Source organism: Aythya ferina, assembly GCF_964211825.1.
Source record: "Aythya ferina genome assembly, chromosome: 3".
Lineage (NCBI taxonomy): Eukaryota > Metazoa > Chordata > Aves > Anseriformes > Anatidae > Aythya > Aythya ferina.
In genome coordinates this window covers 84,388,576-84,416,195 of record NC_140298.1, presented here as the reverse complement: position 1 = coordinate 84,416,195, position 27,620 = coordinate 84,388,576, and the positions used below count along the sequence as shown (strand labels likewise).

The window sequence follows — 27,620 nt, the reverse complement described above, 5'->3', positions numbered from 1 at the left end:
TTATTTATTTGTTTGTTTATTTATTTATTTTTAAGCGAAATCGGGACATAGCAGAAGTCCCAGCAAGCCCCGAAGAGGAGGGCGCCCTTCCAGCGGTGCGAGCTGCCAGATCCGAGCCTGTATCAGCACTTAACAGCAAAATTTCAAAAAAAAAAAAAAAAAAAAGCCCCGAGGCCGCCGCCCGGCCGCCCCCGCCTCGTCAGCGCCCGCCCGCCGCTTCCCGGCCGGGCCCTGCCCGCTGCAGGCCAGGGCGCAGGCGCCTGGCTGGGGGAGCGGAGCAGCCCCGGGGCCGTGCCCGGCGCCATGCGGCTGCTGCTGGCGCTGCTGCCGCTGCTGGCGGCCGGGCGGAGCGCGGCGGGCAGCGGGGAGCAGCCGCCCGCAGGTAACGAGCCGGGACCGGGCAGCAGCGGGGCGCAGGGGGGAAAGGGGAAAGGGGGGAGGGGGGGCAGCGAGAAAATGGAGGCGGCCGCGGCGGGGTGCGGGGGGGAAGCGGCGCCCTCGGGGCTGGCGCTGCCCGCGGGGTGCGGCGAGCTGCGAGCTGCGGGGGTGGAGGGGGGAGTGGGCAGAGCAAAAAAAAAAGAGCAGGGAAAGCGGGGGATGGAGGTATAGGGGGTGAGGGGCGTGGGGAGCTATGTGCCGTAGAGCTGGGAGCTGTATGCCTAAAGGCTGATGGCAGAAATCAGTGCTGGTGGATCGCATCCCCACGCGCTGCGGGTGCTGTCAGCGGGTGGTGTGGGGCTGCGCATCGCTCAGCTCCCTGCACGGCTGCACGGCCCGAGCCCGCACCTCGCAGGGCTTGGGAAGGTTGCTGGGGTTTTTTACCTGCCCCCAGCTTGGGGCAGGGACGGCTGGCGTGACGGGGCAGTTCGCAGCCAGCTCATTCACCTTGCCAACAGGACCTTGCCCACAACGCCTTTCCCTCAAGGTTTCAAGGTGAATGCTGGCCTTGGGGATCTGACTTCACGTCTTCTGAGGATATGCTTTTATTGCCAATGAAACATGATGTTTTGACATTGTGGCAAGCGATTTTGAGGTTAAAAAGCACAGTACAGTAAATCACGACTGTGAGTTGAAGCTGCCACAATCCAGGCTAATCCAGCACAATAATTGCCTCACTGGGAGGCTCTGGAAAAGTGCTGTGGGGTAGATGAGATAATATCAAGCTACCTGGAAATAAAATGCTCATTTTTCTGTGCATGAGTGCAGCAAAGCCTCAGCAGAAATCCGCAGCACACACTTTTGAGTTGTGTCCTGAAAACACAAGTAGAGTTTTTCCTGGTGACCAGTGTGCAGGTTGGCCACAGCCTCTATAAACATACCCTTCAGAGGCTTCATCCTTTAAGCAAAAACTTAATTTTTTTAGACAAAAAAATGTGATGGAGGGAGTTCTAACAGATACTGCTGTGTATTAGATGAATGAAAAAGCTGGTTATGCCTGTGAAGACAGACCATGACGGTAACTTTATTTCATTATTATGTAGATGCAAGCAGATGTGTTGGCTTACAGTGGAAAGATGAGAGTAGGAAACGGGGAATTCTGAAATGCATTTATGATGCTTTCCTTTGTTATGATAGAGTGCTTATTTTCTGAAGTCTTAATAGGACTTTTAGTGTTTTGATAGTATAAAGAGGCTCGGGCTGAGTGTGCAATGAGGAAATGCCCTTCAGCCGGTCATCATCTCCCAGGCAGCAGTCGTCCAAATAGCTGAAGGCTCGCTGTGTTTTCTGCAGCTGGGCACTTAGCTCGTCTGCATAGATATGCCTGTGACTCACCTTGGAGCTGGGCATTCACTGGTGGGAGCTGTTGGGGTGTAAGTATCCAGAAAGGGAGGCCTCTGGTCAAGGTTGCAGTTGTAGTGGAAGCAGATTTGGAGACTGCAATAGCAGTTTGAGGTGCTTCTTGCTGATTGAAAGCCAAATTTCCAAGGAGGTGTGTGTACTTCCTTTTTGTGGCTGGCTTCCAGTTGTGTTGTGGTGATCTTGGTCTTTTGGGTTTGTTGTTTTGATTCTGATTACCGGCAGTCATAGCAGTTCTTCTGTCCAGCTGTAGACAAAATTTTGATAATAGAGAGTGCTGTACCATGACGTCTCAGCTATTATAAAAGGGTAAAAAATTCATACAGAATACTACCTGGCTGAGATATTTTATCATAAACAAAAACTTTTAGAGCAAGCTCCATGAGGAAATAAAACTTGTAAATAGTAGCTGTTCTCAAAGGCACTAAATACTGCCCCTAGCGTTTGATGTCACACAACCAAGAATATTTATTTCACTCGTATTTTTAAAAGCATAACAGCTTTAAATTTCACCCTTAGTTTTTGTCCTCTCTTTGTTTGTAAATTGAATGGTGGTTCCTAGAAAGGAATTGAAGATCTTTGGAGAACTTGCAGTGGAACCTCCTGCACCGAATTGCTGTTGCATGTGCTAACTCAAGCTCACTTTTAATGACTCTGTTAAGGAAGTGCCACCAGGGATAGGAGTGGCATTACAGGAGAAGTGTACGCCCAGGATTTCTTCTTGGAGGGACAACAAAGCAGGTGAAGGCGAGTGCCTGCAGACCTCCCACGGATGCGACCCAGAAGGCAGCCAAGCAGGCAGCAGGAGCAGGGTTCTCCAGCACCTTGCAGCCCGGTGGTAGTGAAGATTTTTCTGATCTTTTTACCTCTGTCTTTTCCCCTTTGGTGGTGGTGACAGCTGAGGAGAATCATGGCTTCTACATTCGTGAAGGCACCAAAGCCTCTGTCCTTCCTGGGTGCACGTAAAGGGGGTGTATGAGCTCAGATGGAGCGCAGGGCTGGCCTGGGGAAGGCATGCTGTTTTTCTTGCCAGTAGCACAGGGTAACGGTTTTGTAGTGCTGTGTCTGGCTGTCTTTTAACAGGCTAAATGGTGAGATAACCACTTGGCAGGAATCCACAGCAAAATGAGAACTGTTGTGTCTCGTATCTTACAGAAACGGCTTAAAACGGTTTTCCTGTGATGCCTCTCCTGAGGTTTATAAGGACTTATTTATTTTTCATGAAAATCCAAAAAAGGAGCAGTTTCAAACACTGCGTCTTCACAGGATTTCTAACAGTTTCTCATTAAGCTTTCGATTCGAGCTGTCAATTTGTATTTCAGTACCTGAGTGAAGTTTATTCAGCGTGTGCGGCTTCAGAGAGCTGTCTGGATCTTTGTCAGCGTTGTTTCAGGTGGCTGTGCTGTGGAGTCTGCATTGTGGGCTCACTGGCACCTGGTCAGTCACATGTATTGCGAGGCTTTCAGTCAAACTCTGCTTTTGTGAGCAGTAGTAAGGAAGCCTCTGTGTGTATGGTAATGCCTCATGGCATCTGCTAGGAGGGAAGAAGGATCTTTGGTGTTGGGCAAGAAAGAAACATCAGTATGGAGGCTGTCTGTCTCATTTTTACATCTCTGAAATGTCCCCTTCTCAGGTTCATCTTTTTTCACTCTTGGATAATGCATCACTGAGGCTCAGTGAATAGGTGGGACATCTACACTTATCAAATACTAAGACCTTCTGTATGTACTTTAAAATAGATTTGACTGAATATGTGGCTGCTATAAACATTACTTCACAAGTACTTTCCGTAGGTAGTATTGTTCAGGAGCATTTATGTAGTGAACAAGACAGATTAGTTTCAGGCAGGCACAGAAACCTTTCTCAGTTTACGTATTTTAACCTGCTCAGATTTTCAAAAGCAAAAATCTTTCAGTGGCATTTGGCTTTTAATCCCCTCCTACATGTATTTCCTTCCTGTCCGCTGTGCGGGTTAGCTGAAGACACGAATGTCTCCAAAATGCTAATACTTCAGTGAAGATAATAATCAAATATCTTCCCAACACGTGCGGTGTATGTGTGTAATATGTTGTGCATGTGTGTATATATGCATATATGTAAACACACAACAGTGTCTGTCGTATCTGTGGAGGTCTTTGTCACTGATGTGGGAGCGTTAGTTAGTTTGTACTGTTTGCATATGAACAAATATCCACATTTCTTTTTGAGTTGTGCGTGTTGGTTATAAACTGATCCTAGTGTGAGTTTGCCAAGATCAGCTACATGGTTGCATTCCTACTTCTGTTCCTTCTGTTAGGTGCTCGGCTTCTTGATTGCCCCACGTGGTGGTTTTACTCAGGTGGGCAGCTGAGCTCCACCACAACCACTCTCTCACTCCCCCTCCTCAAAGGGAAAAGGGGGAAAATATGATGGAAAGGGCTCGAGGGCTGAGATGAGGACAGGGAGATGGTTCAACAATTACTGTCATGGGCAAAACAGACTCAGCATAGGGAGACTAATTAAATGTATTGCCCATTACTAACAGGCTAGAGAAGTGAGAAACTAAAAACAAGCTAAAACGCCTTCCCTCCCAACCTCCCTATTCTACATCTCCTCCCCCCGAGTGGCGCAGGGGAACAGGCAATGGGGGCTGCAGTCAGTCCCTGAGGTTTCATCCCCACTGCTCCCTCATGGTCTCTCCCTGCCCCTGCTCCCCGTGGGGTCCCTCCCTTGGATGCCATCTTTCCCCAGCTGAGCCTGGGGGGCTGCCCACAGGCAGCAGCTCTTCAAGAACAGCTCCCACACAGCTCCGTCCCATGGGGTCCATCCATTTCCCAGGAGCAAACTGCTCCAGCACAGGGCCCCCACGGGTGGGTGGCAGCTCCCCCCAGACCCCTGCTCCTGCATGGGCTCCTCTCCACGGGCTGCAGCTCCCCCCAGACCCCTGCTCCTGCAGGGGCTCTCCATGGGCTGCAGCCTCCTCCAGGCCACATCCACCTGCTCCACCGGGGGCTCCTCCACCCATGGGGGGGGCTGCAGCGTGGAGATCTGCTCCATGTGGGACCCATGGGCTGCAGGGGGACAGCCTGCTCCACCAGGGGCCTCTCCACAGACCACAGGGGAACTGCTGCTGCCTGCCTGGAGCACCTCCTGCCCTCCTGCTGCACTCACCTGGGGGGCTGCAGGGCTGCTTCGCACTCCTCACCCTCCCAGCTGCTGTTGTGAAGCATTATCCCCCCGCCCCCCCTTTCTTAAATATCCTCTCACAGAGGCACAAACAACATCTCTTATTAGCTCAGCTATGGGCAGCAGCCAGGTCCATTTGGAGCCGTCTGAAACTGGCCCTTATCTAACGTGGGGCAGCTGCTGGATTCCTCTCACAGAGGGCACTCCTGCAGCCCCCTGCTACCAAAATCTTGCCACATAAATCAACTACGCTCTGTGATGATGCTTGTACTTGGCTCTTAGCCCTCCTCACTCCAAACTTTACTTTCTGACATTCTGGTTCTTTATCCTCAAAATCCAAGCATGCTTACTTTCTTTTAGTGATGTTAAAAAAACAAAACAAACAAAAAAAACCCTGATATTACTGGCCTACCTTCTTTTATTCCTTCATTCTATGAACAGAGGGCTGCTAAAGTTCCTCAGATGTTGTTCATAATGCATGTACCTAATTCAAATTCTGTGCAAAATCTGTTTCCTTTCTGTTGGCCTGTGGTGCTGTCTTACAGGACGAGGTGAGCAGGGCTCACTGCGGGTAGACATCACCACACTTGAACTGGGAGCAAACTAGAACTTGTCGGATCATTAGAAGTCCTATAGACAGCCTGAATAAAGGGGCTGTCAGCTAGACAAATTAAGATGCTTTTTTTTTTTCTTTTTTTTTTTTTTTTAAAAAAAGGAGAAAAAAAGGGAGCTAATAAGCCTGAATAAAGGGACTAGAATCCCTTAGGAAGTAGAAGTAGACTATATTTTCTATTTCCACGCCCATTTTGAAGTCCCGTGGTCTAAACTGTTGTAGTGCTGAGCACTCACTTCTCTGTCTTTAAGCTGCTGTGACTTTAGCTCAGCCTCTGTGTGCTGCTAAATGAGCTGATGAGTAAAGTACTTGGTGACTCAAACTGATTAGGCAGCCTTCCCAGGTAGAGGTAGCGTCTTCCATGGAAATAATTAGTGTAGTTAGGAAAAGGAGGTGAGCACCCAGGCCTTCTTCGGCTTTCAAGTGGAGTCAGCAAATCTCATAGGTAAATGCAAGTTGGGAACAATTTCCATTGAATGTACTACATGTGCATTAGACAGCCTGAGAGACAAGATGGTCAGTGCCAGTGGAGAGTAAGGGAAAAGGAGTGAAAGGTGTCATCTGGTAGAAAAATTACTTTAATGGGTAAAATAGGTAATTCTTGGCTTGTGAAACATGGAGAGGTTAATGAGGTGAGAGAAAGTGTGCTATAAACCTCTTTCTCTACTGGCTTTTGTTCATAAGTAGAGTTAAAAATTTTAGCTTCTCAGCTCATACTGAAGAGTATCCTTAAGGTCTTAAGGATATGGCGTGAAAGGTAAGAGAGGGACATGCTGCTTGACTAGCTTACCACTGGAGACAAAGTTGTTAACAGTACTGATGAAAAGGATGAGCTGATGGTCTGTGTAAACTCTTGTTCCTATACGTGATCGTGGCCAACCTGTGGTCATTGTGTTACGGGGTGGTGACCTCCCTAGTGGCTGGGAACGGGGTGTGACTTGTGAAGAAAGTTGGCTTTCCATGAGGAAGGTTTGTTTTCTTCAAGCTCCTTTGTAGTCTCACAGCTGGAGCATGCTCACGTCTCCTATGGAGCTGTTGGGAAAATACTGAAGTAGATCTAAATGCATTTCCTTGCATAATGTGGTAATAAGCACCAGAGAAACGCTTAGCTGGCATAATAAACCTTATTTAAGAACCATTTTTGAATAACTAAGACATGGAGATGCAAACTGATTTCAATTAAAGAAAACACGATCGTTCATTAACTGAAGGTAATACCTGTATGTGAAATAAAATAAAAATGCAGGAATCACATGATTATTTCTATGCAAGTGTTTATTTTTTAAGGCACAGTGTGACGTCTGTGTGCTTTGACACCTCTTTTGCCAGCTTGTCACCTTTTTTTTTCTTGTGGTTGAGAATTTGATGATTAGGTTCCTTTATTCCAATAACTGAAATACCACTCCCGTACATACTATCAAATGTGTGATTCTGTGAAATAACTAAACCACAGCACCACTTGTGGAGTGAGGCATATTATGTGTATCATCAGATCTTCGAGGTTAATGGTGTATCTCAGCCTCTGGATATTGCTTTCTGTAAGGTGTTATCTTTGTGGTCTTGTTTTCAAGACATGAAAACTGTTTACTTTCCCTCAGCATATCACGAAGCGAAGTAGGAGCATTTGTGTTGTGAACAAGCAGCAGCCTGGAGCAGGTCAAACACAAGTTACCTTTCAATGTTTCACAAATGCTATCTTGGCAGAATATTAGCGATGCCAAATCAGACATTGAGAAGCTAAGAAGCGGCAATTAAAATGGTTGTGACCCTCATTTTTGCCCTTCTGAATGCCCTGTGACAGCCCTAAGTAGTTAAAGCATTAAGTCATTTTCATTCCTGTGCAGCGGCTCCCCCAGTATCTCTGCTGCTGTTGGTGCTCAGAAGTTTGCTGTGTGAGGAAGCTGTTGATGCTACTTTTTATTTGTGTGTCGCTTCCTCACCTCTGGTGCTGTTAATAAAACGTACTTCAGGTAGTCTCATGAGTATGGGCCTACACAGTAGTTTCAGCGCTAAAATTCCTTGCAACTGGTAGTTTTTTATTATCACAGCCTTCCAGAAGTACTGCTGGGAATGTAAAAATGTCATCATCAGAAATTGACGTTGAATCCAAGCTTTCCCTGGCAGGCCTGTTGTCTTTTGGCTAGGCTGAGACGTTAGGAGACAGGAGGCATTAGGGGGCACACAGTCTGGATTCAGCAGCTTTGGTGACACACTTCCCCATCTCCTCTTTCAGGGTCAGTTCTGAAGAGCCAGATAAATCTGCAGGTTTTGGGGTTAATCTCTAATTTCAGTAAGCTATCGGCCCTGCCGGTTTACCTGTATAATATGGACATAGGGATGTAGTCATCCTGATGGACCTGATAAGGGCTGTCTGACAGACTTGTTTCCAATGGACATGGGTTATTTGAGGTTCAGGGTTGCAAGTAGAAAGAAAACTTTCTCTGTAGGAGAAAATAATAGTAAATCAGCATGCAGAGCTCAAGTGTGTTTGTACTCATGGCAAACTGGGTCCACTAGGGGTGAACAACTTGCAGTTTTTGTGTCTAATTTTTCCAGTCATATCTTGCACGTTGCCTTTTCCAAAGTATTTAGAAATATATTTGACTATTCTCGTATTTGACTAAGTGCAATTGTTCTGCTTCTTCCAGTACCTTCACCAACAGACCTTGTGGTAACATCCCAAAATTTCAAAACCGTCTTGAGTTGGCAGTACGAGCCTATGTCTGAAACGCCTTATTTTGTTGTGGAAATGAAACCTTACATGTAAGTTCATACTTTTTTGTCATTTCAGGTACCTCATATTCTCTAGAAGCACAAAAACAATCAGTCCATGGTGATAAGTTTGGGGTTTTTTATGTGCTGACGTCCCGTAAAGGTTGCCAAAGTGTAAATTAAGATAAAATTCGCCAAAAAAACAGAATGGTTGAGGCTGGCAGGGCCCTCTGGAGGCCATCTGGTCCGGCCTGTTGCTCAGTCAGTGACACCCAGAGCAGGGTGCCCAGGACCACGTCCAGGCAGCTTCTGGAGATCTCCCAGGAAGGAGCCTCCACAGCCTCTCTGGGCAACCTGTGCCGGTGCTCTGTCACTTGCAGTGTTGTTTTATCACAGGCAGTGTATTGTACAGTATTTTTCTTTTGAAATAACAGCTATTGCTTGTTCTGTTTTACAGCCCAGGTACCTATATGACTGTTTCAACTTGTGTGAACATCTCAACTAATTCTTGTGATCTCTCACGGGAAGTAAAGGAAACTTTTTCTCCTTACTGGTTTCGAGTTAAAGCTGTTGTTGGATCAGAACAGTCTGAGTATGTTGAAACAAATGAGTTTATTTTGCAAAAGCATGGTAAGTTCTATCATAGATCTTGTAATTCCTTTCCCAGAATATGTTTTTGTTTTTTTTTTTTATTTGTTTCTTTTAATGATCAGAGTATCCTTGTTGCTGTATTATTCTGTCTCATAAAGTTGGGAGTCCAGGACAAAGCAAAGCATGATGGTTGCTCAGTAGGAACTTCCACAGTTCTGTCTCTCTAGGGACTTGTTTGCCCTGTCGCTGTGGTATTGGACTTGAGTGAGACATTGCCCATGAGATTCTCTCTGACCCGGGCTGTGCTTCTGGTAGAACTGGATTTATGCACTGCTGGAGATGGAGAAATGGAGAGTGTCTCCTTGTTTCCCCACTATGCTTTCCTTTTTCTCTACTCCATTCCCTTACTCAGTGCTCTCATGACTTAAAATCAGTGTTGGGTTTCAAGCGTTTGACAGAGGGATAGAAGTCATGTTAATAATGCTGAGTTTGAATGTTGGCAGTAAACTGGCAGCCATGGATGGAGAAGAGAGATAAAATCACCTTCCTGTTGGACAAGGCTAAGTTAGAGTTAGATTATTAGATACTAAAAATTTGCATAGGCGATTGCCACCAGAAATCAGAACTATTATTCTTAAAGATAAGATTTGTTTATGTTTTCAAATAGCCTTTGTTTCAGCACAGTATTGTTTTTAGCTCAGCATAATTCATGGTGGCATATAGTCAGCAGTACTTCGTTTTGTTCTCATTCACATGGCATAATTGCTTTGTTAGATTTTCTGTTATCAGTGATTTCTTTATGGTCCTATATGCATAGGAAAGTTTGACTGCTTAACAGTAATCTCCATTATTTCCATTTTAGAAGCAGGTTCGCTTATGTATCGAAATGCATCCATTATTTCCCAGTGTTGCAGATATATAATGTTAACAACATTAAAGTGAACATATCAGTCTTCTTGAATCTAATGAATTTTGGAAAGTTAACTACAAGTAGCCTGTTTTGTTAGATTTCTTTATCTCAATACTGTGTTAAAAACTTTGGACTAATAGTAAAGGAAAAATGTGTTGCAGGAAAAATAGGACCTCCAAAACTGGATCTCTCAAGGCACGCTGATAAAATCGTAGTTAATATTTACCATCCTGTATTTCCTATGGAGTTTCAGCCTTGGATCACAGACAATTTAGATTTCACGTACCAGGTGACTTTCTGGGATAATGAAACTCAGGTATGTTTCAAAATAAAAACTTAAAAACACTTATTTGTTTTAATTACATAACAAGGGATTCTTTCCTCTGACGCACAGAGCCCACAGATATTTAAAAAAAAAAAAAAAAAGGGCAGTCAAATGTAACATAGGAGTGCTGAAACCCTAAAACCTGGGTTACAGTAAGAGGACTTGAAGGTCTGAAAGTTTCTCCAAATGCACTTTTTCCAACAAGAATCAGATAATTGCATTAGCTGTACATGAAAGAGAGGATTACTGGATCACATGCTGTTATTTCTGCATACCTGCTAAAACATGGATAACTATACTCCTTTCACATACCTAGATAGACCTTTCATTTCAGAATATTAAAGATATTGATACCACTTTATGTAGCAATCACAGAGGGTGAACTTTAGGAAAATGATAGTACATACGGTTATTTACAGTTAACCTTTATATGCATCTAGGTACAGGTGAACTAGGAATGAAAGTATGGAATATGAACAGAGTGTGTTTTATCTGCATCTGAAAAGTTTAGATGAAAGCACTGTGGTCTTATTAAATAAACAAGCATAAGGTAGCTCAAAAATTGATAGTTGGAGTTCACAGCTTTTGCAAGGCATGTAGATATAGGAGCCACACCAAATAGTGTTGCAACATTTAAGAAGTGTTGAAAGGTACTGTAACATCTATCATGTATTTAGTCAAATGATATAAATATTACATGTATGTCTGTCTGTCTTTTTTTTTTTTTTAGCATAAAAATGAGGTTTTTGCAGATGACTGTCTACAGTTTACAAATAAATGCAGCCTAGACATCCCAGTTACTCCTAATGGTTCTACTTACTGTGTTTCGGCAAAGGGAATTTTGTTTGAAAATCTGATAGTTGGTGCCCCGTCCGAAGAAAGCTGCATTCAGGTTCCTCTTGAGCAAACTACAAGTAAGAGAACGCTAAAATTTTACTAGCAACTTAATGAGTCTAACTAGAGTCTAACTATGTTACAGCAAAGTATTTGAGCTCCAATACAGTCATGACATCACTAGGATATCCATGAGAGAATACGAAAAAAGAAAAAGCATGGTCATTCTTTTCCAAATGCACTTTCCCTGTTCCAAAGACTTTTAAAAATCATGTGTTATTTGCAAGTAACCCTGAGTTTTCTGGGTGCTTTTTCCTGCTTCACTGGTATTACAAAACTGGTTTTATTATACCTGATCATTGGTATAATTAACAACTGACAAATTGATTGCTTATTGGGTTATATGGCTTTTGGAAGCACTATACCTGTCTTCTAATAAGTGGCTTTTTGAGTCACATCACAGTAGAAAATGCATTCAGTTATTCTGGAACTTGAAGTAACTTGTAATAAAGTTGTAATAAATCTGCATCTTCTTAATTAAAGGGAACAATGGTAGCTAGTTGGTAGCCCATCTTTGTATCTCTGGTAGTCTGTTACAACCATTATAATGTTACTTCATTATGGCCCAAAACTTCACTAGGGAAAAGAGATAAAATTGATAGAAGCAGTTGTGTTCTTTCTTTTATGCACAGGAGGAGCAGTGCGGTTGAGGGGGAAGGCTTAAAGGCAAATTGGACTAATGGAGTCCTCTATAAATATTAGATAAAAGTTCTGTTTCGGATTTCACATTTTGATTTTATTGTGCAGAGATGCACAGTAATTCTTACGTCGATTAATATGCTCTCACACAGAAAGTGTGTTTTTTAAAAAAAATTCATACCCATACATCATCTCTAAGGAACAAAAAATAAATTATAAAAATTCTTTACCTCTATAAAAACACGACTGTTATATGAATTGAAAATCTTATGTTGTAATTTTTATGTACTTCATATACTGCTTTAAAAATTAAGTTCTCTTCAGTGAAAAAATGTGTTAAATTGATAAATTTGCATACTGCATCCTGAGCTATAGCAGTTTCTACATTTTTTCTAAATGGTACAGCACAGCAGTGGTTTATTTTCCAAACTTCTTAACAGAATTTGCTATAACTTCCTAGGTACAGAAAAAATGGTCATTGTGTGTGTGGCTGTGGTGATCATGGGCGTAATTTTCACATTATTTTGTGGCTTCAAGAAGCTAAGGGAGAAGAACATAAAGCTGCCCAAATCCTTGGTAAGTTCAGACTTGTTATCTATATCAGATTTTTAATATCCAACTCGGTAACTTTTTTATACCTGTAACATCTTTATGGACCTTCTGGTTGTTTTTACCATAATTTCATTAAAAAAAATAGCATTTGTACCAGTTTGTAGATTATGATAGCCTCTGTAGTCAGATGCCCTGTACATGTTGTAGGATTAGACTTTGGTCTCTGTTTAACTGAAGTAATGTTACTTAGTCTATTCTGAGAATGTAGTTTCCAAAAATCCCATAGTGTGTGTACATAGGTTTGTATTCATTCTAGTAGCAGAGAAACAAAATTACTGAGGTTAGAACAGACTTCTTGAGATTGTCTTGTCTAACTTCTTTGCTTAAGCAGGGTTAACTAGAGCAGGTTGCCCTGGATTCTGTCCAGTTGAGCTTTGAACATCTCCAAGGAAGCAGGCTCCACAGCCTGTCTGTGCAACCTGTTCTAGTGTTTAACCGACCTTACAATTTTTTTTAAAGAGTGTTTTCTTGCATTCAGGTAGGATTTCTTGCTTGTTTTTGTGCCCATTGTCTCTTGTCTCTTGTCCTATCATTGGACATGCATGAGATTCCTTCGTTATTTGGTAATACTATGATACTGGTAAGTGTTACAGTGTTCTTAGTGAGGTGCAGAGTGAGGAGGGAAAAAAAAAAAAACAACAATGTAATAGCACTGTAGGAAGAGTGAAGAAAAACTGCTAGGGGAAATCTGCTCTTATATTGAGCAATCACAGAGAAAACAGTCAGATCTTCCTTAAAAGCTTCCTGCAGATGTATGTAGAAAATGGAGTGGATGCTACTTTAAGAACGGTAGAAGCCTCCAGGCATCCATGTCAGGTATTCCACTCTTCCCTGACAAGTACTGTTATACTGTCCTTCTGGTATCTTGTTAGTCACAACAGCTGAATAAACATCAGTAGCTGAAAAAAATCTTCAAGAGCTGCCATGTGAGGTGGTAGTAATTTTTAAATGGTCATCGTATCAAGAGGGTATCTTCTTGGCAGATACAGGAAGTCTCATAAGACTTCTGGAGAGAAGAGGCAGGGATCTTCAGTTCTGTGTTCTTCAACTTAAGACCCTTAAAGAGATTCCTTAGTGCAGGGTAGCTCAACACCTAACATCCCCCTGGAGCCTGATTTCTTTGGAGTGGAATATTAGGAGGTGAGATTGCTCTGACTGAGTAAAGATGTCCAAGCCAGTGATGCTGGGTCCCTTTATAGTAAGCAGCAATCTAGTCCATCAATTTCTGCAGCTCAGGCATCTCATTCTACAATAATAGGTAAGTCTGGTCAGACAAAGTATTCCATGAAGTGCCTGTTTCTCTTCATGGACTTTGACAGGAGCCATGGGACCAGCTCAGAGAGAGCCATCCACATTTAGACTTAGTAGAAAGTCAGATGAGATAAATCTGTCTGAGGGACTCTGCAGCTAGACTCTGACATCAGGCAGACCTTTAGAAAACAGTGAGATGCTGGAATTTTTTTTTCATCTTCACACCCGTATGTAACTGTCTGAATATATACCATTGTCCTACATGCACAGCATAATTTTTTTGAAGACCATTTGCTTTAGCAAAAGTCTCTGCATCTAGATGACTGTGCTATGCGTTGAGCATATTGCTCTTCAGGCTTCCCAAAACCACTGTGGTACACCACATCTAAGGGATCAGAAGAAAGAAAATCACAAGTAGAGCATGTGCCACTTAACTCCTGTGAGCCTACTGCTGTGTGGTCTAAGTCCACACGTTAGCTTTCTTGTGGAAACTTCACATGTGTCCATATTCTCAATTTACTGGGCTGTATGTTTTCTGGTGATTCATAGGTCCCAGCATACCACAGTCTGCTTCACATTCCACATTGTTCCTGCCAAGGAACAGAATAAAATATACCTATTTGTGAAGATTGTTACCTTCTGTCCATTTCTGTTGAAGTCCCTGGTGACAGTATAAATTGCAGAGCTCAAGTAGATGGTTTTAATACAGCTGGTATGAATAATACAGGAATGTAAAATGAATAATTAATAACCTGTGATTCATTTTATATAATTAAAATTATTTTTTGAATGATTACATTAATGCAAACAATAATTTGTATGAATAATAAGTTTAATTACCCAAAGAGTTATCTGCGCAGGCATCTGAGATCTGAGACCCTATCACGGACCTTTTGTGCTGTACCTGAGCTTGTCTGAAACATCTCAAGAGTTTTTCCATACATCAGAAGACTAGGCAAGATGCCCCACCTTAATACTGTTGCCTTACACTGATCTGCTTCCTGATGGCTTCAAGTAGATCCTATAAGATATCTGAGTCACTTCCAGAAAGTTGAAATTCTGAAAGAAAAATAAGAAATAGCAATCATCAAGCCTAGCTGAGAGTCAGACAAATTAAAAAATTAATTTCCATTTAGATTGCAGGAAAATTTTTAATGTCATCTTCGTGCTGTTTAGGACCTCCAAGGAGAGCAGTTGCAGTCATATTCAAGTCTTACTTCCACAGTCTCTTTCAGTATGGACATTTAATGGTTACCGTCATTAGAGAAGGTGTTAGGCCAAACGTTTGAGACACCCCTATTCGTGGCAAGACCCTACCAGGAGTATACATCGAAGGAAATGAGATAGACATTTGTTTTCTTTCAGTTATCTCACAAAAAGTATTTCAAGAGGCTGTTTCCTTCCACCCATCATCTTGAGTCATTTCAGTTTCTCCTGTGTGTGGTACCAGATTTTTGGTCTAAGATTCATGATACAGGTTTATCCACTTTAAAAGGAGACAGTCCATAACTTACTGCTAAGTTGTGGGCATCTCCATCTACTTAAACTTTGCTGTCTTCTATTCATGCCTCTCGTCTTTAAATGGTGGACGGTGTTTTAGTAGGTAGAAAATACACTTGCTCAATAAGACAAAACCTCACTGAAAAGCATCAACTTGCATTTTTAGCTTACACTGAAGTCAACTTTTCTGCTGTTGATGCTTTTTCTGAGCCCGACAGGGGTGACAATGTTGTTGTCTTTCACTGAATTTCCAGAGCACTTACAAACATGCACAAAAGACTTAGGAATTTGCTCTGTGACTCTGGATTTTTTTGGTCATTCTGATTATGCAATTTTTCATTTAAAGGAATTGTAATTGCACGTCCCTGCAAATGTCATTGAATGATATTTACCACAAACAATTACCGTCTTAGAAGGAAGAGGCTACTTCATTAGTGCTTGTGACAAAGAAAGAGTGATGATAACATTGTATACATTATCAGTAACAGTTAAAGGAAAAATAATAACTTACTTATGGTAACACTTGTTTTAAAATAGTAACCCATATCTTGATTGCACTTGTTATTAGAGATCCTGTAAGTGTTATTACAGTTAGTCTAGTAAGGCTTATAGATTATGTTCTTTGAAGATAGAAATGAATGCATGAACTGCTATATTATCTTGTAAATAATGACTAAGCGACTATTAAAGAACCTTTGCTACCAGGAAACCCACAAGGGTTTTTTCTTCTTTCGTGGAATAGGAGTGTCTTGTAACATCTTGCTTGTACCACCTTGTGCCACGGACAGGAAAACTAGTTTCCTTTTTGAGAATAGAATTCTTTGGATGTCTTTCTTGCATAGAAGCACTGATTTTATCCTTGTGTCTTTCTCTAAGCATTGCTAGTCAGCAGTGTGAAATGCAGAAACTTCATAAGGTATGAGACTTTCCCTTAGTGTCTTTTAGGTCTATGGTTTTAGAAGCACGTGACAATTGTAAAAGGACAGAAATAAGAGCTCATTTGGTTCAGGGTTTTTATTTTTGCTGTGGCACAGCATGTACAGGTATTGGGGTAGGACTGAAGTTGGAAATGCAGCTTTTAGCCATATTTTCTGTAGCATTTCATTTTAATTCACGTTCTGCAAGTATGGCAGCTTAAATAATGGATTGTCTTCTCTTGTCACATATTGTGTGACTATTGGAGCCTGATTTTTGCTACCCTCAGAAAAGCTACAGATGCTAGTCCCTTCAATATCAGTTTAAGTATGGCATAAGTAACTAATACTTTATATCTGTATAAATACGTTTTGGAAATGGACAACATGAATGCCAACTGTTCATAACATTTTCACTATCTATGCATTCTTCATTGCATTCTGGTTTCTGTAACTATATTAACCATCCACTTCTTATGAATGGGTGGTTTTTATACGTACTTATACAGAATTACCCCAAATAGTCTCTGCGTGGTATTATGACTATTTCTGCACAACAGAAAATGAAAGTCCAGAGAGGATGATGGCTGAAGAGCAGCTAGATTCTTAGTGTTACAATTCACCTTAAATGTCTTTTTTTTTTAAATAATAATAATAATTTTTAAAAAGTTTCCTGGTAGCAATCTTTAATTCCCAAGATGACCATCTCACCTTAGTTGTGTTAACACACCTATCTTACCTTTCTTAGATTTTCATATATATTCTTTAAAATACCTTAGAAAGAAAAAACAAAACCAGAAGAGTCTAAACATCCTGAAGGCATGTCTTAATGTTTCAAAACAAGCTGGAGCCAGGCCATTGAATGACTTAATATGGTCTTCCTGTGCTAGAGTTTTCAAAGCAAAATGTTACAGTTTATTGCAGCACTGAGGGACTGCTTAGTGACATAAAAGAAATAACTAGAAAGATTTCAGCTTAAAACTTCAGATGATTAAAAATATAGTGGGCAGAGATTGTACTCATGAAACAGGTTTGATCCTTGCAAATGTATTTTCATGTAGAAGGTATTTCTGAGAGCTTGGATGGAAGTATGAATGAAACAGGTGGAGTCAGATGAAGGTTGATGACCTTACCCGATTCTCATTTTGCTAATTCTGCTGGAATTGGCTGTAAAAACATTAAATGTGTATTATGAACTTGTACCTTTTTTTGACCTCTAAGCTTCAACAGAAGCTAAAGCAGATAAATTAGTGAATTATGCAGAACTAAAAGTGGTTTTTTTTTGTTTTTTTTTTTTCTTCCTCCATTTAAGGTCACTGTGATAAGAAACCTGAACACGGATAACACTTTTGAATCAAAATCAGAGGGAAAATACATCTCTGTAGTAAGCATCATGCCAGTCCAGTCAGTGTCGCCTTTGAATAGCAAAGAAACCTTGCTGAATATAGAGCCGGAAGAAGAAGCTGTCAGTCCTGAGAATTTCAGTGAAGAAGCATCTTCTTGTCCTCCGCCAGAGACACCAGACAAAGTGGAAGAGTCCTCTGTGCAGAAGATTACAGTGGAGGTCCCTTCTGATGATGAACAGAATTGTAAAGTAAAAGAGAGTTACTTTATTTCTAACAGTAACCAAACAGATACAAGTAGTAACTCTTCGGGTCCAGAGATTTCTGACACAGAAATACACCAAACAGTCATTCCAAGAAGCTGTCCCAAATTTTCTGGCTATGACAAGCCTCACGTGCCATTAGATATGTTGATAGATGTTGGTGAAGAACAACCTGTGATTGCTTACAGGTCTACTGACTAACCAGGATAGATGAAATGTTTAATCAAAGCTCATGAAGAACAGCATTACTGAAGATTATGGAGAGCCAGGCTTGTATCATGAATATCTACAGGTTGTACGTACACTGATGGAAACAGAATGACAAGTGTACAGCTTAGTACAGTGGGTCCCGAAATGGGACTGAGCATAGCACCTAAGAACAATATGAAAACGGGTGGTGGGGGGAGGAAATTTCATAATAACCTCTCACTTTCAGAAATACCTGTGTATAGGACATAACTTACTATTTCCTGTTTGAACAAGATAGTTCCCTGTTATTGGAACAGTACTCTGTGAAGAGCAGAGATGTTATGAAGGAGTGTAAAACAGCTGCTGGATCACTTACGAGAGGTATTGGTAGTATTTTTATCCTTGTCATTGTTTTCTCTGAAAATTTTTGAAGAATGTCTTTGTATTCAAAGAAATCCTACTCTTTAAGTAAGAATATACTTGTAACTTTTTCCTATGTCACTTAGAAATTTGATTCCATCATCAAGAACCAGCTATTTATGTTCTTTTCTGCAACTAGAGGTCTGTGTTTCCAGGGTTGTTACTTTGCGTATTTCAGTGAGTACATGTTAAACTTCTTTTAAAAACAAACAAACAAACAAACAAACTTCAAAGCAGAAGTCCTGTGATGCATATAGCTGTTCTTTAAAACACTGTTACTTCTGTATGGCTGCATCCTGATGGATTGTCTAGGTACACTGTGTAATCTTGTCACATTTCGGATAACACCTGTATGAGTGTGCTGGCTGATCCTCCGGAGGTGCAGGGGGAAGGTGTGTGTGACCGGCAGTAGTTACACAGACCCTTCAGGAAGTGTTATTCAAAATTAATCGGCCTGCTTTCCTTCAGAGTATTTCTGTTGTAATTCTTAGAACAATGTAATGTTTTCTCATAGAAACCAACAGGACTTCTACCAATCAGTCACAATTTCTAGATGGTTGGAAATGACTGCCATTTTTCATTGTCATGACCTAGCTCGGAAACCGTACCAAATTGTCTTCAGATGTATTTTTGAGGGAGGCAACAGAAAAGTAATGTGATAATTTGAAGTTCCTAAAACACTGTCATCTGAAAGGGCTCTGGATATTGTCATGTAAGATTATAGTTTTGAAAAACAAAGGATGAGAATTTTATATTTAAAAGCTTTGCAAGTCTAATGCCTTCAATCCAGGTACTTTGTCTTTAGTCCAGATTTGGTGGTGCTTTTTTCTGTTTGTAAGAAATGTTTATGATAGTGCTTAATTCAGGAAAAAGGGATATTTTTACAGACACAAGATAGTTAGTGAGTACAAAATTGTCTTTGTTCTAAAAGATGATTTTTATATGCATATCAGAAATGTTTGCTTGTTACAGCAAGTGATTTTAAAGGGAAACCAGTGTTGTGCCTTTATCCTGAAATTTCTCAGTGGCATGAGTATTCCTAAGATAAAGTTTGTACAGCAACTACTATACAAGTAGTACAACTACTGGAGTACTACAGGAAGGCTTTGAAAATCAGAATTAACTTGCAGTCAAATCTTCAACAAAACTGACTTTTCAGTTAATAGTATGGTTCACCACTGAAATGTGCATTTTGCAGTCTGTTTCACCAAGGAGATGAGCAGCTGTGTCCTGTGCAGAGCTTGAAAATGGTGCCATTTCTTTCAGATTTTGAGGTTGTTGATAAATAGGAGCTGCATAGGGTGCTAGGGTGTAGTGAAGGGATAGGGAGGTTAAGGTCAGAAACAATGCAGATTTATCATGTGCATGTGGGAAAAAATTGGCGTGGTGGTTAGACATTCCCATTACACATTGGCATTTGTAATGGAAAAGCACTGTTATTTTCTAACCTGAAAATCAAGCACAGGAGTACGGGTATTTTGTGCTACACAACATACATATGTACACAACTGGCCTGTTACTGTTACTATCATGAAGTTCTTTATTATTTTTTTATTATTTTTGAGAAGATTTTGGAACTATAGTTACAAAAGCCACTGAATTATCACCCTCCCTGGACCACCTCCCTTCTATGTGCTGTGTGTATAACGCTGAAAGGAGTGGGAGCAGAGTCAATGTTTTATTTTTTTGGGGACACCTGGCAGGTTTTATAATTATGAAATACAGGGTGCACAGAGCACCAGATTTGTTTATTTACTCTCTGTGACTGAAAATGTAAGGCCACAGTGAGACAAGAATGTGTTCATGGGTCAGTAAGCTCCGAGTCTTGCCTCCAGCTGTTGCTGGTGGCAGTAGTAATAAGAGAGAGCCTAAGAACAGGGTAAGTGCGTGACAATATTTCTAGTAGGAGACAATCTAGTTACCAGCAAGCTGTAGTGTGGTGGCTTTTTGGAACAGAGAACACAGAAATGCCTCACTGGCTACAGCACTGCTTTCCCATTTCTGTAGTACCGAGTAATTGAGCCATGTCTTTTTGAAGCTGTTGGGTAGTATTTACCTATGCATTTTCACTTAAGTGTGTTTAAATTAATAAGCTCATATTCTTCTGATGGAATAGTAGTTTGCTTAAGCTCCCAAGCATTTGGGAATAGCACCTTGGCACTGGGTGTCAAAAAGCCTAAGGTTTGCAGGTTCAAAATTGCTTAACGTTCATGCCTTTTACTGACATAAAATACCAGCTATTCAGTATGACACGTGTAGAAGGTTGCATCAGTTCAAGCTGCTTCAGGTGATTTTTTTACTCTTGTCATGGCTGCTCAGCATTCTTCTCATCCTTTCTCCTAAAGGTGATTTGGGAGGTTATGGAATATGAGACATCAGAACATTATATCCTTTGTAAAACAACCTGCATCACAAACCCTTGGCCCAGCATTTCTAAGAACTTCTTTGGCTGTCCCTTTTGCACTGGTATTGTAAGTTCTTGTTGTTAGCCCTACTATTAAGAACGAAGTACTGTGCTAATGCTCTGTGCTGACACGGAGGCATCAGATGCTCTTTTTTTTTTTTTTTTCCTCCATGTAAATAAATAACGTAGTTTTAAACAGAAATAATCGCTCTTTTTAAATCTACTGGCATCTGTGAAAAGAAGGTATGTTAGCGTTGCATTTGCTCAGAACAGACATGCAAGTTTGTGTGTAGTCAGTCCTTCACTAGTGAAGATTCCAGGAAATGAAGGTTGCATGCAAAAGGCTGTTTTTCTCAACTAAGTCTAGAAATAAGTGATTGCTCTGAAATGGTGCCATGTAAACAGTTTAGTATTAGTAAATAGAACTATTGCACTTAATTCATCTTAATAGTTTTAGCATGTCTTTAAAAAAAAAAAAAAAAATGCACCTTTGATCTTCCAAGTTACTGAAGCCAAAACACAGATTTCCTATCATGACCTGCATAGGTTTCTTTAGCGTGATTTTTAAGAGTTGTCCTTTAGATACGAAGTCCATGTTTACTCATATGCTTTCCATGTCTTCTAAATGGATGCAACCACTGGGTGAGGTGGGACCCGCAGAGGTCCACAGTTCATTCTTCTCCTCAGGTCAGTATCATTCCTCTTCCACGTTTGCCTAAAGACTCCACGAGCCGATTCAGTGATCTACTATAGCAGCTCATCACTCTTAGGAAGTATTTTCTAATGTCTAACTCAAGTCTTCCTGTCTCCAGAAAATTCATTATCCACCGTTGGCCTGTTTACCATGCTTTGGTCATCTTTTCAAATTTATAACTAAAATACTTGTAAATACTGTAAATTGAAATTTTGTTTATGTGAAATTAAAAAAAAATAATAATCTCAAAAGGCAAATGCGCGTGTGCTCTTTTTCCTTCCGTCAGCTTTTGAGCTGAATACACTCCTGCTTTTGAAACCTCGCTGAATTAATTCCTAGTGCCATGTATGTGGTGTATGCCTGAGCATTACTGAAAATGAATAGAAAACGGTGGGATGTGTGTGTACATAGCACATGTGTGTGATGGTAGGTAGGCAGTTGTTGTCATCCAACAATTGTGTTCATGCTCCTGACGCAGCAGACAGTAACTTCAGTCCAGTTTGATGCTTGAGCCTGGGGACTGTCATTATGTTCTCTGTAAGAATTGGTCACGCCATTCAAGTGGGTTGGCAGCTATAGAGAAGGGAGAGCTGGGCTTCCCTGCCTCTTTCCGGTCACTTTGTTGTGGTTTAGCCCCGTCAGACAGCTCAGCACCACCCAGCTGCTCCCTTGCTGTCCCCAGGTGGGATGGGAGAGAGAATCGGAAAGGTAACACTGCGAGAACTCGTGGGATGAGATGAGGGCAGTTCACCAGGTAAGCAAAAGCTGGGTGTGCAAGCACAGCAAACCACGGAATCCCCTCGCTACTTCCCATCAGCAGGCACTTGTCACACGTAATAGCTTCTTGGGAGGACAAACACCATCACCCCAACACCCCCCTTGCTCCTCCTTTCCCCCAGCTGCTATCGCTGAGCATGGCACCACACGGTGTGGGACATCCCTTTGGGCAGCCTGGGCCAGCTGTCCTGGCCATGTCCCCACCAGCTCCTGGGCACCCCCAGCCCCTTCCCTGGCTGGGCAGCACCAGGAGCAGGAGAGGCCTCAGCTCTGCGGGCACTGCTCTGCAGCAACTGAGTATCCCTCTGGTATCTCTGCTATTTTCATCACAAATCCAAACCACAGCATCGTGTGAACCTCTGAAGTAAATCATCTCAGCCAAAGCCATGACAACTTTAAATAATCAGAAAGGTCTTAACGTGTTTCTTACTTCTTAATTATGAGCAAGTGCATTCTAATATGTATCTTGGAAATCAACTGTTTGTCAGTTTACCCAACAGGATTTAAACTAGTGTCAGAAAATGCTGATTTCCTTTGTCCAATCTGGAATGTCCCATTTAAAGGTATGTTCTACTCCTCATGAACACATTTAGTCCAAATTCTTCGTTTCAAGTAATTTCTGACAAGTAGGAGCAGTGCTGTCTTTGGACTGGTTCCAGTAAGAACGGTCACACCTTAGGAATTCAGATTCTCCAGGAAATGGCTGTGCAGATTGCAGAGGCAGAACTAATGGAGAAACCTGAACTTATAAAATGAACAAATTAATTACCGCAATTAAATTCATCGCACGTTCTGTGAGCAAGTTTTATTAATGATTATATATATTTTTCTGACTAACCCCATAGGAATTACTTAGAATAGTTTTTCCTCCTGAGGCTCTTGTTTTGTTTTGTTATTAATCTCTTAATCTTTGAACACAGCTTTCACCTAGATGCTTTCTAACTTTCCCATTTGTGTAACTGGAAGATGAACTGATAGGGTAAATGATCAGGCTGAAAACTAATTTTTCATCTGTTTTGAAGCAAAGAAAATTTATTTTCAAGTGTTCAGGCATATCTTAAAGGAGAAATTATACTGCAAACAGAACACACAAGCCAGACAGTTCCACTAGCCAGCTTGATATGTTGTGCAAAATGAATCCTGCAGTTGTCAAATCAGATCTATGCAGCTGAGCAGCAAGCAGCAACATTGTCTGACATACCTTTTTCCTGTGCCGACATCTCTTGAGCAGCACAGACTCGGAAAGGTTATGCCCCTTCAAAAATAACCTTCTACAAAAAGTGTAGATTGTCCTTTTAGATTTAAAACTGGGCAAAAAGAATAAAAATGTAATACACTGTATCATCTCCCTGGGTGTGATTCTTTTTGACTGTTCTGTGCCATGTTTTGGGTTGCTGTTGTTTGTTTTTTTTTGTTTTTTTTTTTAATATTTATTTTTGTTGTTGTTTATGTGTTGGGGGGTGGGGACAAATGCGCAGCGATTCCACAGGTAAGGAAGGGCTGCAAAAGCTGAGTGGCTGGGTGGTGCTGGTGGCTGGGTAGAGACAGGCAAAGAGGCAGGGAGCACCTTTGCCATTCCTCCCATGGGTGTATGAGAGTGACCAACAGGTGCAGCAGGGGCCCTTCTGCCTGGTCTCATCCTAGGAGTCAGTCACTATCTCAGAATGACTGGAGGAAACCTGGCCTTCTATCAGACCCTAGGATAATAGCTAGTTTTTTTCTCCCCTTCCTAAAAGCCCATTTGACTACAATTGGAACAAAACACAAGGGATTTGTGTGATCGATTACTGAGAATGACTGTATCAGCTGCTCCCAACTTGTGCAGCAAAACTAGCAATTTTATTTGAGATGCGCCACGTTTAATTTTCTGTAAGAAAAAGAATAGGGAACAAAGATTCTTTTGTCAAATAGGTAACCGTGTGATGCTTTGTTTTCTGGTTAAATGGTCACAGCTCAGTAAGCTCGAAACTAACACCCCTGAGAAGTGTGAAAACCAGTTCTGCTGAGCATGAGAGATTCTGTCCACAGAGCTCATCACACTGATTCCTGTCTGCTAGCAGGCTTGTATGCACACCAGGTATTGTTAATAAAATAAAATAAAATAAAATAAGGAAGGGGAGGAAGGAAGGATGAAAGAAAGAAAGACGAAGGAAAGAAAGAAGGAAAGAAGAATAATGCTTGTGAAACTAGAGTTTTCTTAAAAATTTCAGTAATGCTTTGGGGGTGTTGAAGTTAGTTATTAGAATACAGTTCAGTTCTAGTTTGTACTCCCCAGACAGTAGGGAGCCTCTAGTAAGAAGCCGCAGGACAAGCACAGAACTGAGCTGCAGGCTGCACGGTGAGACGCTTACAAACCTCAGCTGGCAGAAGAGATGAGTGAAAGGTGGTTTGATTTTTTTTATTATTATTATTTATTTTATCTATTTTTTGTAGGTATGTGCACATGGCGAAGGAAAGCAGGGCTGGAGGAGGGGAGAAGGCTTTCTGCAAAGACGTACCATGGCCTAGCTTCCTTCCTGGCTTCAGAAAGTTAAGCACACCTGAACTTCAGCATTAATACTCCTTGTGATTATGAGCAGTTACTAGAGCAGTGTATGGAGGAAGGCATGGCCTGGAAATCACTTAGTGCAGTTACTTTCTGGAGGATGGGTTTTCCCCTGGCAGTGAGGAGAGCAGTGTGAAGGTGCTCCCGGGGCACACCAGGCACTTGGGCAGCTTTGTGCCACTCGTCCAGCACAAAGCCCCATCCCCTGCCACTAGATGCCACATCACTGCTGTGTCATCTGCAGCTGGCGTGGCCAGGGGAGTCCCTGGAGCTCATAACTCTCCCAGCTTCACTGAGAAGCAGCTGCTCCTCCTGCAGCCCAAGCCCCAAGCACAGCTGCGGAGGCAGACATCCCATTGCCGTCAGCCTCTTCCCACAGCAGGTGCCTGCCAACCCCCGGTCCTCTGTGGTCAGGACAGGGCCAGGGGATCTGTGATGGGGGCTTCTAAAGCTAGCTTACAAAAAAACGAGCCTGTGGGTCATGTGCTGTCTGCACTGCTGATGTTTCAGGCGCTGCCCAGGCTGCTGCTGGTGGCAGGCCAAAGGAGAGAAGGAACAGGCTGCGGTCGGCGCTGCCCGGCTTGGAGCCTGCCTTTCTTTGCCTTAGCAGGCGGGCCAAGGAAGCATGAGCAATGTTTGTGTTGCACTTCTCCAGCTTATCTGCGGTTTCGGCTGGACAAGTGATCACCTGGCGTCTTTCCTATACTGCTAACATTACTTCAACCAAAGCAAACAAAGAGAAAAAAAAAAAAAAAAAAAAAAAAAACACCCTACAGAATATTATCTCCTAAACAGGTGGGCTTTAGCACATGGCTGATTTGGTGAGGGACCCACAAGCTAAAGGAGAACAAGTCTTTTCTCAGTGTGCTTCAACTAGCTGTAGCACTCTAGCAGTAGGAAAAAATAAATAAATGTGAGGCTTTGCAAATAAGAAAAAACAGTCAGCTAAAGAAACCTGTCATTAAAATAACAGCCTCTGAGACATTTTTTGTATTTCCTACAGATCCTAATGAAATCCACCGTTGGTTACTAATGTTCTGGCACAATTCAGCGTCTCACACATTGTTAACTAAATATTTTAAGTGCAGATAAGGACTTGCTACAGAGTGAGCTGTCACCAGATCTTCATCTTCAATGCATTCACGTTTCTCACTATCAAGATGCAGATATGGCACTGGGAATTTCTCACCATAATCTTCCAAATGTTGACCCAAGCCCTCTGACAGCAGGAGTTGAACAGTTCATGCCATTCGTACCTGCGGGAAGGAAGCAATGAATGCCCGCAGCATGCAGTGAAAGTCAATCTCACTTCCTTAGAGAATTTTCTGTAATAACTCTTGTGATGCAATGCCTCTTCCCTGAATGGCTGAGAAAAAGTCCCTACTGCTCGACTGTGGGGGTTTTCCTCTCCCCTCCTTGTCTCTCCTCGCCTCTCCTCTCTTCCCACGCTGGAGGTGGTTAAGCCAAGGTGACACCACCATCAGCCCTGCTTGGGAGCAGCAGGCTGGACTAACTGACCTCAGAGCCCCCTTCCAAGACAGGTTTTTCCATGGTGTTGAGCTGGTTCCTTAGATGGGTTAAAGACTGAAACCTACAGCAAAAAATAAATAAATAAATAAATAAAAAATGAGAATATCCCTTGGGTCCAGGCTAACCTGAGCTGCTCATTTTTTGTTGTCCATTTGTTCTGGTGCCAAATGCCTCGCATAAGACAGATTCACCTGGCCTCTGCCATTTACTAGAGGCACTCCCTGTAGAGCAGGGCTTACAGAGTTTCTTCCTTTCTTCACCTTTCCCAACCCTGGCCCAGGCAGACAAGTGAAACCCACCCACACACCCACTCCAGACAGCTGAGAGCCATGCTTTGAACAGCCAGAGGTGGTGCCCCGGGAGCCCTGCTGGGGTTAAATTTTCTCCTCTTATGGATGGGAAACAATTTGCTCCAGGGGAAAAAAAAAATATATATGACTAGGTGGTGCTATCAAATTGGATGAGTCAGACAGCTTCCAGCAAGAACGCACTTGACTTTTACCTCTGTGTGGCAATAATCAATCTCTGAGAGAAGTCTTTTTACCCAGTGTCCAGATAGGTTTTTATTTCAGGAATGGAAAAAAATCCTCATGCCTGTGGCTCTGTCTCTGTTCACAGAAACATCAGGACTGCTGTTTCAGAAAGATTGGGATCCCAGAAAAGTGCCAGCATAAATAATCAGGAGCTAATGGTGGAACGAATGTGGACGCTGGTGGGGAAAGCAAAAGGTTTTCATTTTCCATCTCTTTATGGGTACCATCCAGAGTATTCTTAAACAACACTGTTTCTTAGAAGTTCTCATTTATTTTAAATATACCGTGTTGAAGTGTACACCCCGTAATGTTCCTCTATTTTTTTTTCCTTTTTTTAATTTGCTATAGATGTACTGTACTCAGCTTAAGACATGTATGTTTACATATGCCTATATAAAGGTGTGCAGCTACCACTTGCTTGAATACAGGTGCTTTTACCACACAGGGCACTGAAGCAACGTGATTGAAGTTCATGGGTAGGAAAAAGCTATAGATGCTGACAACGTGGGGATTATCAGCAGATGTTTCAATAAGTACAAAATTATGTGAAGAGTTAGAGATTATTTTAGACTGCAATTACAGATAAAGTGCTATCAGAGTGCAGCTCATGGGAAACCCTGACCTTTTCCATGGCCCTGGCATTTCTTTCCCCGTTTCACCATAGCACACGGCAGCCTTTTCTGTGATTGTGGCAGAGATCCTGGTGGCAGCGGGCAGTCTGACCCTCAGGGATGAGGCCAGCCACGCTTCCAAGCCCGGCTTTCAGGAGGTTGTGTGTTCACGGGAGGAGCTGCCCTCAGCAGCAGCTTTGGCACAGTTCCACCGCTGGGATCCTGGCAATTTGCTGTTGTGCAGCATACGGTAAGGTGTGTTGGCACAATTCAAGTGAGCAAATACACAACCTGTGACAAGAATGACTAAACTTTGATGGTATTTCAGTCCGGTGATTGGTTTATAAAAGTTCCCTATTCCCGCACTTGAGCTCATATAACATGATGA

General features: G+C 42.0%; 1 protein-coding gene across 1 annotated transcript; it reads left to right on the top strand.

Moving 5' to 3' along the window:
- The first annotated feature begins 230 nt into the window (after positions 1-230).
- IFNGR1 (interferon gamma receptor 1) lies at positions 231-18,371 on the top strand. Its single transcript, XM_084514737.1, has 7 exons — positions 231-382; positions 8,224-8,338; positions 8,745-8,917; positions 9,950-10,104; positions 10,844-11,027; positions 12,107-12,222; positions 17,236-18,371. The coding sequence occupies exons 1-7, from the start codon at positions 304-306 to the stop codon at positions 17,728-17,730; spliced, it is 1,317 nt and encodes a 438-aa protein (XP_084370863.1). The 5' UTR covers positions 231-303; the 3' UTR covers positions 17,731-18,371.
- The last annotated feature ends 9,249 nt before the right edge of the window (positions 18,372-27,620 follow it).

What these genes read in the sequence shown, in the direction of transcription:
- IFNGR1 (XM_084514737.1), top strand. Translation starts at nt 304, where the DNA reads ATGCGGCTGCTGCTGGCGCTGCTGCCGCTGCTGGCGGCCGGGCGGAGC. An exon ending in CGGGGAGCAGCCGCCCGCAG is followed by an intron (nt 383 to 8,223) that starts GTAACGAGCCGG and finishes TGCTTCTTCCAG; the next exon opens with TACCTTCACCAACAGACCTT. An exon ending in GTTTATTTTGCAAAAGCATG is followed by an intron (nt 8,918 to 9,949) that starts GTAAGTTCTATC and finishes AATGTGTTGCAG; the next exon opens with GAAAAATAGGACCTCCAAAA.